We start from the raw sequence: 12,201 nt of genomic DNA on the forward strand, positions 1-12,201 counted from the left end.
CTTAGTACAATGAGATGCAAAGAGAAGTGTGCTACATGATGAGAATGTGCATGTAGCAGGTGCCACTTAGATAGTGTCCCTCCTAGGGAAATTTTACTTGCCCGAATGTCCTTCACAAAGTTGATGAAATCATGCAATGTAAAGGAGAAGGTACAAACGGGCAGAAGGTGGATGTTGAAGATAAGTGTTGAATCTTGTAGAATACCTTGAAAGGATAGGAACCCCCTCTCAACTTTGGATGTCGGGGCCGGAGGAGAAAGAGGAGCTTGATGTCAATCTTCATGTGGAGTTGAGAACCATGATTAAGATGAGGATGAAGCAACCTGAGTGGAATAGCAAGGTTGAAGTCACTACCATGATAGCATGAAGAGAGAAGTTGCACAATTTGCCTTGGGAGTCCTAGCCTCCATGTTGGTAGAAGGACAAATCTCCTAGGAAGATGAAACCACGAAATGAATGGGGTGCATTCCATGTCTCTAGATTAGGAAGGATTGGTACAAATCTCATAGTTACTAGGAACGAGGAACAGAACCCCTCGGAACAGGGGGAATGCCCAAAGTTAGGGAATGGGAATGGAGGGAATAGCATATATATATATATATATATATATATAGATAGATAGATAGATAGATAGATAGATAGATAGATAGAGAGAGAGAGAGAGAGAGAGAGAGAGAGAGAGAGTCAACACCTAAGTCTTAGAATCTAGAGAGAGATATCATATCAACCATAATTCGTGGAATTAGAGACATAATAATCAAGTTTCAACAACATTGTAATCAACAATGGATTATCGCATTCATGATTCAACATTGTAATCAATAATGTTGCATAAGTCCAATAAGTGTGCATTGCAAAGACACAAAATATGCACTAAACTTTAAAGTCTAAAGATCCAAGTTACAAGAGGTTCAATTTCCAAGTCAATACTCTAAAGTTTCAAAAGGCTAGCTGCTGAGTGCTCTGATTCATGGAAGATGGCTCCACTGTGCTTGAATGCTCATCCTGTTGAATAACATCCTGGCCATCACCATCACTATCATCATCATTATCATTGTTATCTTTTTCCCAACGTATAAAAGAATTAGCCTTTGCAACTATATACGAGCTAGCAAGTGAAGATTGGATCTCACATAAACTAGGTGATTCGTCTTCATTGTACCAAGACAATTTCTCTTCTTTGTTACCTCAAGGTCTCTTTCTTGTATCTTTCCTTGAAACTCAGGATCAAGCACATATGCTGCAGCATGCCTAGGAGAGTTATACTCATTCCATTTGTTGATGCATAACTCCTTGATCTCCTCATACCTGTCTGCATTTGATTCTAAACTCTCCAATATCTCAATCATGCGATCCATACCTTCATAGATCTTCCTAATGCATGGATCCATGCCATCTACAAGCCTCAATATGTGCATAATAGGATCAACCATTTGGTTGGTGCCATTTACCTCATTCCAAAAATCTCTATTAGAGACATGCATTACATAACATAGCAGTAGCAGTGGCAGCCCTAGTCCAATTTTCATACCATAGTTGCATTCGTACTACGTACGAACTAGTTTGTTCCATATCGTACGGTATGTATTCGTACCATTTCGTAAAAAAAGAGAGCTAATTTTGGCCTTTGAAGACTAGACCATACAATATCTTCCAACTCCTAAGCCTTATGTTTATTATCATAATTTCAAGTCACACACACACACACACACACACACACACACACACACAAAAGAATGAAGAGCTTGTTTGTCCATCCACCCTAAACTTTGCTTTATTTTTTGATATATTACATATACACTCCCATCTATCTTCTAGTAGCGCATTGCACATGTTGTGCATAAGGTTTTTCCTTGTTATCCTCATGTATTCATCCTATTAACTCAAGTGACATTTCTATTTTAGCTCTAAACATGTGCTCTACTATCTATAATCCAAAATAATGTGTTCTACTATCTATAATCCAAAATAACCAAGTTTTTTTTTTCTTTTTTCGTACTAATATCGTACTATACCTTATAAAATCATAAGGTACCAATTAGTACTGTAATTTGTCGTATCGTACTGTATCATACCTGACAACGCTATTTCATACTCATCGCTAGTAAATAGCTCCCTAAGTGCACCTTTGCAATAGTGTGATTGACGAACACAGTACGGGGGAGTTTCGAAAACGGGGGAAACGAAAACGGGAAAAACCAAAGTTTCGAAGTTTCAGCCAAATTTTGGAAACGGGGAAATGGCGTTTTGGATTGTTCACTTAAAAAAAAACAGTAATATGTAGGTATGTAAATATATCAATGTCTACAAGAATATGTATTCAAATTTTATACAAAACTTTGAGTCTTCATATCATATGACTAAAATTATGATTCATTACACATTTCACGAGTCACGAGTCACAACTCACGAGTGAAGATTGAGGAGTCAAGACTGAGGACTCAATGGTTGAAACTTAAGACAACTTAACACAATTAAGACTCAATTTTCAAAATATAAGACAACAAAATGAATTAGAATTTATGACTCATGAATAATCTATGATGATATGATCTAAACTTTAAAGAGAAGTGTAGACTGACATTAAGAACAAATTACAATGGAACAAGAATCAAGATATATAATAAGTGGGATCAAGACACAACGATAGTAACTATGTTATGTGAATAATCTATTATCTGTTAAAATTCCAAAGTTCAGGGAGGCTATAAGTATCAACATCAATGAACAATCGATAACTCTAGTTTGGACTTTGCACTGCTAAACTAACTCATGTATATCATGAGTCATTCGGACTCTGAGGATTTGTGCACTATCTCCTCGTTCGACTTTGAGGTCCCTGATCGAGAAGTTGATGAAGCAGCTTCAGCCTTATCGTCAGACTCTGGTTCTGACTCTGCCTGTGATACACGACTACATATGGCCCTTACTCTAACCCTCCTCTGTGTACGAGTCTCATGCACCGGTGCTGATAGCTCCTCATAGAGCATGGAGTAGATATTCTGCTCCTCCTGTGGTATTTGTGGAATGTCACGCACCTTCTCTATATTAATCTTGTCAACATTCGCCTGTAAAGGTGAATGAGACAAATATATATTATATGAGAGGAGATTCAATATGTTCAATGTTCAAACTTTATATATATCACAATTTATAATCTAACTTCCAAGTAAATTAGCAATGTCAAGTGTCAAGGACTCAAGGTTAAAAAGTTAATTATACATAATACTAATCATTATCAATTTACTTGTGAAGGCTCAGGGGACAAGGTGGTCCTCTCAAGAAGCTGGAGATTGCAATGGCAAAACACTAAACACTCCAACCGGGCAATTGTGAGCTTGTTTCTCTTTTTGGTGTGGAAGAGGACCCATGTACTCCAGTTCCTCTCAACAGGCCTTGAACTACAATCTTGCGAGAGGACTCGAATGACAATGCATTTCTATTCAAATTTAAGAGATTGAGGTTAAGTAATTGGCAATTGCTAATATGCATGCCGTAAAATCAACATTTGAGTAGGCAATAGATTACTGAACTTGTTACCTAGGTTGCATAATGCATTAGATAATCAAGATTCAAAATATAAAAGTCACGAGTCACATACCAAAGTAGGAGCACAATTGCCGTATTTCTCCCACCAAGAGACAGACTGAAGCTGTGTCTCTCGAAGCCTAGCTGTGGGTCGGCCAAAATGAAGCGAATGGTTGCGGAATGCTAGCAAATCATCCTCTACTCTTCTCATCATATCTATATCATCCCCTGTGAGGCGCCTCATGTACTCCATGAAGCTCTCCTTTAACTTCTCGCTAGTATACTGCTCCTCGCTATACCAAAGGGGATGCAAGATATGTGCGACAACATGGATTGGTTTATGGAACCAATCCCATCGTGCATTCCACACTGCACGAATCTCATCAACCCTATAGATAAAATATGTTAAAAACTTAGAAGTTAGAATAATAATCAATCATCAAGGAGTCGTTAATACTAAATAATTTCATGTGTAAAAGTTAAATAAAAACTTACTTGTCTTGGGGCAAAAAGGTGTTGCAAAGCAAGGCCTCACCAATTTTATCCATATACACATATAGAAGCCCCAAAGTACTCCCCTCCATATCAATGATGCGCAATACAGTGTAAATAGGAGTGATTCTTTTCACCAATGCCTCTGTCTCAACCCATCAACTCTCATTTAAAATATTGCGCCTAAAAGCAAGAGCCTTTGAAGACTCTCTCTCACTCCATGTGAGTCATTTCTGGCATGCAATGGTCCGTATTAAATTTGGACAGACCTGTATCAACCTCTCCAATACAATAAACATATAAGCAAATTGAGTGGTGGCGGGCTTTAATAGCTCAAGTGTGCTATTGGCTCGAAACATGCTTGTGACGAATGGCCTCTTTTTCACAAATCTTACAATGCTGGTTGCCGTCTTGAAAATGTCATCCACCAAAGATATTTTCCCAACATCTTCAATAAGCAAGTCAAGGGAATGGGTTGCACATGGAGTCCATACTAGGCTAGGAAACTCCTCCTCAAGCATACGTCCCATAGACACACAATTGCTTTCATTATCTGTCACCATCTGCACCACATTTTGGACTCCTATGTCCATGATGACCTGTCGCGCATGCTCCCAAATCCTGTGATGGTAAGACCTGAGGTAGAGGTATCGATGGCCTTAATGAACATGGTGCCTTTACATGAAGATGCTAAAACATTGTAAACATTTCTTCGGCGTATAACTGACCATCCGTCGCATAATATTGTGCATCCATATTTCACCCACGTCTCCTTCAAGGGCTCCAATTGAGCCTCTATGGATGCTTTTTCCTTTTGAAGCTTCCGTGTGCGTAATGCATCTGCAGATGGAGCTTCCCACTCACATCCTATGCGGCTTACTACCCTGATTGTTTTCTTCCATTGATGTGTAGTGGCCACATTCAAAGGGATAGCACACTGAATAAATAAGCGTGTGAGTTCCCTAGTTGCCTCTACAATTGCCTGCCTCTGAAGTCTTGCCTGGACACTTGCACCATGCAAGAAGTCCTTTTGCCCACCACCACTGGAAGATGGAAACAAGGTCCTTTTTGCACTTGGATCCGATACGGATATGGATGGACTTCTTTTTGATGGGCCATTGGCATCTCCAATTTGGCTAGTGCTACTAGGCCCACTAGCCTCTCTTTGCTCCACTTGTGCTTCATTAGCCCCATGTGGTGTTGATTCATCCTCTTCTAGCTCAATACCCTTACGCTTTCGGCGCCAAAGATTGAGACTTACTGTTACTTTTGCCGACACATTTGTGCAAGGCCCGATGTCTTTATTGGGAATGCAAGCCAAGTCGTCTTTCACGCGCGTTATACTCTCCGATTTCTCTGATCCATAATAGTTGCACCGCCACTACTTTGATTTGTCGGAGCCCTCGTATCCCTTGATTGGAGTGACGTGCCTCCAATATGTAAAATATTACACGGCGCAGCGAACAGAATCTGAGAAAGAGATAGAGAGTACACAACAGATAAGAGGAGAATCAGTAAATTCTTTAACTCCAAACAACTAATCCAAAGATGGCTTTGTCCACCCGTGCGCTTCCACTGTGTGAAGCTTAGATGGCGATCTAGACAGAAGATAGGTGAAGAGCTTAAGGCTAGCTGGAATAACAACTCTGACTGGGTGAAAGATGAGTGAAAGATGGCTGCGAAGGGGTTTAGCTTTTCTAGCCCGCGAAGGTCGTTAGGTCGGCTTGCTGACCGACCTACAATATGAGCCTCCACTAGTCGGTCAGGGAATATTCCCTTTACCATCGGGCCGGGGGCGCTGCCCCCGAACCCCCGCCAACCCCCTTCGGACCCCCCAGCAAGGGGCCACTTCCGCAGCCCCCGGACCCCACAATAGGAGACCCTTTTAACTCCCTTACACCACAACCCGATGCAATGTGCCTCGAGTTGCTACCAGCTTAACCATTCCGTCTAACCCAAAGATTAGACCCACAACAGTCACCTTTTTGCCATCCGGTCACATAGACCTCATCTGATATACAAGTCAGGACTCAACCAATGTCCGGGCTCACATTTGGCTTCTCCTCATAATGGGGGCCTTACAACTTTGAGCACCATGGATCATTGGTAGCACCTAATGAGGGTGGGGCATTGATCATATCTAACATCCCCCCTCAATGTCCACCCATAGGTGAACTATCTCCTCGTCCCAATGCCGAGTCTCTGAAGATGAACTTGAAGCAGATCCTTCGTAAGTGCTTTGGTGAAGATATCTGCTCCATTCTCCTCAGTTGGACAGTAGACCAATTCCACTATCCCATTCTCCATTAAATAACGCACATAGTGATACTAGATCTCTATATGTTTGGTGCGTGCATGAAACACTGGATTTTTGGCAATGGCGATGCAACTCTGATTGTCACATCTCAGCACAGTTGGTTCTTCATCCTGCACTCCCATATGCCATAGAATCCTTCTCAGCCATACGGCCTCACATGCAGCAAAACAAGCTGCCTTGTACTCTGCTTCGGTAGAAGACAATGCCACTGTTGGTTGCTTCTTACTAATCCAAGAGAAAATTCCTGAACCCAAAGAGAAACAATAACCAGAAACTGACTTCTTGGAATCAATGTCTCCTGCCCAATTTGAGTCACACTTCTCCACAAGAGAGGTTCCGAAACTGTATGTGATACCATAGTAAAGAGTTTTCTTCAAGTATCTGAGCACCCGCATCCCAGCCTTCCAATGACTCTCATGAGGTTTGTTTGAGAACCTGCTCAAAACACCAACAGCAAAACTGATATCTGGTCTGGTGTTACACAAGTAGATCAGACTGTCGACCAACCTCCTATACCTCCCAATGTCTGCTAGTGCTTATATATCCTCGACGGATAACTTTGCATTCACCTCCATAGGTGTAGCTATCTCCTTGCACTCGGTCATGCCAAATGCCTTCAAGATCTCCCATGCATACTTCTTTTGAGAGATGAAGATCTTTCCTGGCTCTTGCCAGACTTCAATCCCAAATAATAGTGCAGCAAGCCCAAGTCTGTCATTTCAAACTCAGAACTCAAAGCCTTTCGAGTTTGGTTGATCATATCTTCATAGTCACCTGTAATAAGAAGGTCGTCCACATATAGGACAATCACTACAGACTTTTTACCATCCCCGTAAACATATAAGTTAGCATCTGAGGCACATCTTTTGAAGTTCAGGTTTAAAAAGAACCTATCTATCCGCTGGTACCATGCTCTGGGGGCTTGTTTCAGCCCATACAATGCCTTCTTCAGTTTACACACTTTGTTCTCAGAATGGGGGGCCTCAAACCTTGGTGGCTGAGCCACGTACACCTCCTCCTTGGGGTCACCATTTAAGAACGTTGACTTAACATCCATTTGGTACACTGGCCACTTCTTGTGGGCAGCCACTGCAAGTACCGTGCGAATAGTGGTCATTCTGGCAGTTGGGGCAAATGACTCTTGAAAATCAAACCCTTCAACTTGTGAAAATCCTTGGGCAACCAGTCTAGCTTTGTACTTTTCTAAGGTACCATCAGCCTTGCACATTATCTTCCAGATCCACTTGGTGCCAATAATCTTCCGCTTTGTTGGTCAATCCACTAGCTCCCAAGTGTCATTCTTCATTATGCTGTCATACTCCGCCTGCATAGCAGCCTTCCATGATGGATCTGCAAGTGCTTCTTCTAAGTCAGTTGGCTCCTTTACTTCTCTCATAATCTCAACCATCAAGGCCATATTGACTATGTGAGCAGAAGCCCTCCTTTGCTCCTCTATTCTTTGAGACCTCCTTGGTCCGTCTGCCTTCTCCTCAACAGATGCATGCATAGGATTATTGTGGTCATAGAGCTGCTTCACCCAGCGCGGCAATGGCTTTTCCGGTGGGGTGATATCAGGTTGGTGAACTTTTTCCTCATCATCTGAAGATGATGCTTCCTCCTCCTTAAGGATAGGGATAGCTCTCGGGACAGTTTCATAGTGGACTACTTTTTCGCTTGATGATAAAGTGGAAGAACTTGCCTTCTCCTCCTCCACTGTATGCGGCTGCTCCTTGAACACCACATCACGGCTCGCGATGATCTTCTTTGCCTCTTGGTCATATAATTTGTAAGCCTTCTGATCATCACTATAACCCAAGAAGATACATTTTGTGCTTTTTGGTTGTAACTTGTTTCTCTTCTCATCCGGAACATGTGCATAACAATCACATCCAAAAATTTTGAAATGTGAGACAGATGGTTTCTTACGAGTGTAAGCCTCATGAGGTGTTTTTCCCTTGAGAGCCTTTGTATAGCTCCAATTTAGAATGTAGACTGCAGTATTAACAGCTTCAGCCCAAAAATGGTTAGGCAATCCCTTGCCCTTTAGCATGCATCTTGCCATCTCCACAATGGTGCGATTCCTGCGTTCCACAACACCGTTTTGCTGAGGTGTGTGAGGCTTCGTCAATTGACGCTTGATCCCTTTGCTCTTGCAAAAGCCTGCAAACTCCTTTGAGTTGAACTCACCACCACCATCTGTTCTAAATTTCTTCACACTTTTCCCTGTTTCATTCTCAACAAGTATTAGCCATTCTTTAAACTTACCAAAAGCTTGAGCCTTATCACGAAGGAAGTACACCCACATCTTCCTACTGTAGTCGTCGACAATCAACATAAAATAAGAAGATCCCCCCAAGGCCTGTGTAGGCATCTTACCACACAAGTCAGCATGCACCAACTCTAGAGGAGCCTGTGCTCTATTCTTGCTTTCTTGTGGAAATGCCTTTCTTTGTTGCTTGCCCATCATATAAGCTTCACATGGTTCCTTCAATTCAGTTATTGTAGGTAGGTGAGCAACCATACCTTGCTTTTGCATCTCCTTCAATACTGCAAATCCGATGTGTCCAAACCTTTCATGCCAAAGCTTACTTGTGCCCACTCCAGCGGTGGCTGTAAGAGCACTTAGCTCATACAGGTTGTTCCTTCTTTCTCCTTTACCAACAATTGTGCCAGCACTATCAGTAATTTCTGCACCTGTCTTCTTGAACCTCACTTCATGACCAAGATCAGTTATGGCAGCAACTGATAAGAGATTTCTCCTGATTTCGGGAACATACAACACATTTGAAAGCTTTTTGACTTCACCATTTGCAGTAACAAAAGAAATAGTACCTGTGCCCGCAACAGGGCATTTAGCATCATTTCCAACCGTCACAGTGATGGATTCTTGTAGAGGCTGCATAGAACTGTATAGACCTTTCTTGTTGGTCATGTGACGGGAGGTCCCACTATCCAACACCCAAGAGTCAGTCGTAGATTCTTCTTGCGCTGAGGAGCACACTTCCTCAATGGTCGCCATGAATAATTCCAACTCTGCTTCAGCCGTATTGGCTGTCTCTTTCCCTTTACTTTTAAGGGTACCATTCTTTTCATCTGCCTTCTTGACACGACAATCTGTAATTGCATGTCCTTTCTTCTTACAGTAGAAGCACTCTCCTTCAAACTTCTTTTTGCCGCCCTTTTTCTTTTTGTCACCATCATTTTTGGTGGAGGAAACACCTTTGCCTTTTGTATTGGCAGAGAATGCAGCATCTCCATTGTTGCTTCCTTCTCGGGCTTTCAGCCTCAACTCCTCCTCCATTAATAATGCACAAAACTCCTCAAAAGTCAAAGCTTGAGGTCTCACCTGAGTATTAAGGGCAGTTACTAGTCCATCAAACTTTTGTGGACAAATCGGAAGACACCTCCGAGCTAGCTCTTCACTAGTCTTTTGTATCCCAGCGCCAGCCATCTGGTCGCGCAGATTCTTAATCCGAGTGATGAATGCTTCAACCGTCTCTCCTTCAATAAACTTCTCCGCTGCTAGTTGATTCTCCAAGTTTTGAATCCTTGTTTGGTTTCGTGTTTCATACTGACTCCTTAGTACATTCCAAGCATCTGACGCTTTGGTTGTATGCTGAATCAGAGTCAAAACACTGTCAGAACAGCTTGTAACTAAGGCACAAAATGCATCTACATTCCTTCGTTTCCAAGCTCGTAGAAGATCTGCATTCGGAGGAATCATCACACTAGGATTTGATGGGTTGGAGGTAGGCTGTGGTTCTGCGTCAGTCCCTAGCACAGTCTCCAGAAGCTCAGAAGAATCAAGGATAGTTGTAATTTTGAACTTCCACAAGGTGTAGTTTGTACCATCGAACTTGCCTTCGCTGAAGGTTGGTGGACGAATCCTCAGTGTTTGAATAGCCGGTACAGCAGCACCACCTCCTGCACCGCTTCCTGATGTGCCAGAACCGCTTCCCGGAGTCGACATAGTTTCTCTTTGCTCTTGAAGCCTTTGCCTCTTGCACGCTCTCCGATCTCTAGAGCCCCCTGGGCTTTGATACCATGTAAAATATTACACGGCGCAATGAACAGAATTTGAGAAAGAGATAGAGAGTACACAACAGATAAGAGGATAATCAGTAAATTCTTTAACTTTAAACAACTGATACAAAGATGGCTCTGTCCATCCGTGCGCTTCCACTGTGTGAAGCTTAGATGGCGATCTAGACAGAAGATAGGTGAAGAGCTTAAGGCTAGCTGGAATAACAACTCTGACTGGGTGAAATATGGCTGCGAAGGGGTTTAGCTTTTATAGCCCGCGAAGGTCGTTAGGTCGGCCTGCTGACCGACCTCCCATATGAGCCTCCACTAGTCGGCTAGGGAATATTCCCTTTACCATCGGGCCGGGGGCGCTGCCCCCGGACCCCCGCTAGGAGGGCCGCTGGCCCCCTCGGGACCCCCCAGCCCAGGGCCGCTTCTGCGGCCCCCGGACCCCACAATAGGGACCCCTTTTAACTCCCTTACACTGCAACTCGATGCAATGCGCCTCGAGTTGCTACCAGCTTAACCACTCCGTCTAACCCAAAGATTAGACCCACAACAGTCACCTTTTTGCCATCCGGTCACATAGACCTAATCTGATATACAAGTCAGGACTCAACCAATGTCCGGGCTCACATTTGGCTTCTCCTCATAATGGGGGCCTTACAACTTTGAGCACCATGGATCATTGGTAGCACCTAATGAGGGTGGGGCATTGATCATATCTAACACAATATGGGTCCAACGCCATGATATGATTAGCCTTTAGGAGTCAGGACCTAGGTAATGGATTAAAGGAGGAGGAGAAGAAGAAAGAAGAAGAAGAAAAAGAAGAAAAAGAAGAAGGAGAAGAAGAAGAAGATGATGAAGAAGGAGGAGGAGAAGGAAGAAGAAGAAGAAGAAGAAGAAGAAGAAGAAGGAGAAGTTTGAAGGAGAAGGAGAAGAAGAAGAGCTTAGAGGAAGAAGGGGAAGGTGAAGGGGAAGGGGAAGGGGAAGAGTAAGAGGAAGAGGAGGTGGGAGTTGGCTGCTGTAGGTCCGAGGAGGAGGGCCGAGGCGAGACTAGAGAGCTGTGCGAGCGACATGAAGTGGGGAAGGAGAATCACGAGTGAAATTTGGTGTTGGATAACCATGCGAAACGGGAGGAAGAAGAAGGGGAAGGGAAAGGGGAAGGGGAAGAGGAAGAGGAAGAGAAAGAGGAGGCGGAGCTGCCTACTGTAGGCCGAGGAGGAGGGCTGAGGCGAGACTAGAGAGCTGTGCGAGCGATACGAAGTGGGGAAGGAGAATCACGAGTGAAATTCAGTGTTGGATAACCACGCGAAATAGGGCCGGGCCGTAGGATTTTGAAATGGCGTGCTCTCATTTCCGTCCTAGTCCAAAATGGCCGATCCGTTTTGGACCTTCCGAAACGCCGTTTCAGGGTACATAGTCGGCGAAGCATAAGAAAGTTATATGCAAATGGTGTATCCGAGTATTTGAGAAGTTCTTTACCACTTCTCTTGCGAAACTCAACATGTAAGTACTGATGATGACATACAAATGTGATAATCTTGTTGCCTTTCACAACAAGAGATGCAATCCGTGGCAAGTTCCCAATATCCTTCAACATGTTATTCAAGCAATGCGCCATGCATGGACTAAAGGTGATATGTGGATACATTGCCATTAAAATGTTTCCTACCGCCTTGTTTATAGGTTCACCATCTGCCACAAACTGCACCACATTTTCTGCCCCAACAGCCTGCACTGCCTCGCACCACTCGAATGCCAATACATCTGCATTCTTTCTAGTCGTTGAAGCATCATGACTACCAATGAAGTATACATCCCCATGAGAATATGCG

At 43.3% G+C, this 12,201-nt stretch overlaps 2 protein-coding genes across 4 annotated transcripts in view; one reads left to right on the top strand and one right to left on the bottom strand.

Moving 5' to 3' along the window:
* The window catches only part of LOC148037595 (uncharacterized), a 151,554-nt gene that overhangs the window by 58,528 nt on the left and 80,825 nt on the right, over positions 1 to 12,201 (top strand). The window lies entirely within an intron of this gene.
* Positions 2,787 to 5,026, bottom strand: LOC148037596 (uncharacterized). Its single transcript, XM_087677021.1, has 4 exons — positions 4,024 to 5,026; positions 3,602 to 3,917; positions 3,248 to 3,439; positions 2,787 to 3,068 (listed from the first exon to the last, which is right to left on the bottom strand). Exons 1-4 carry the CDS (start codon positions 4,110 to 4,112, stop codon positions 2,787 to 2,789), a joined length of 879 nt encoding a protein of 292 aa, XP_087533147.1. The 5' UTR covers positions 4,113 to 5,026.

This window comes from Lygodium microphyllum, chromosome 4, assembly GCF_053477565.2.
Source record: "Lygodium microphyllum isolate KBCC chromosome 4, Lygodium_microphyllum_v1.1.10, whole genome shotgun sequence".
Lineage (NCBI taxonomy): Eukaryota > Viridiplantae > Streptophyta > Polypodiopsida > Schizaeales > Lygodiaceae > Lygodium > Lygodium microphyllum.

What these genes read in the sequence shown, in the direction of transcription:
- LOC148037596 (XM_087677021.1), bottom strand. Translation starts at nt 4,112, where the DNA reads ATGGAGGGGAGTACTTTGGGGCTTCTATATGTGTATATGGATAAAATT. An exon ending in ACCTTTTTGCCCCAAGACAA is followed by an intron (nt 3,918 to 4,023) that starts GTAAGTTTTTAT and finishes TTTTATCTATAG; the next exon opens with GGTTGATGAGATTCGTGCAG. An exon ending in TGTCCCCTGAGCCTTCACAA is followed by an intron (nt 3,069 to 3,247) that starts GTAAATTGATAA and finishes TCACCTTTACAG; the next exon opens with GCGAATGTTGACAAGATTAA.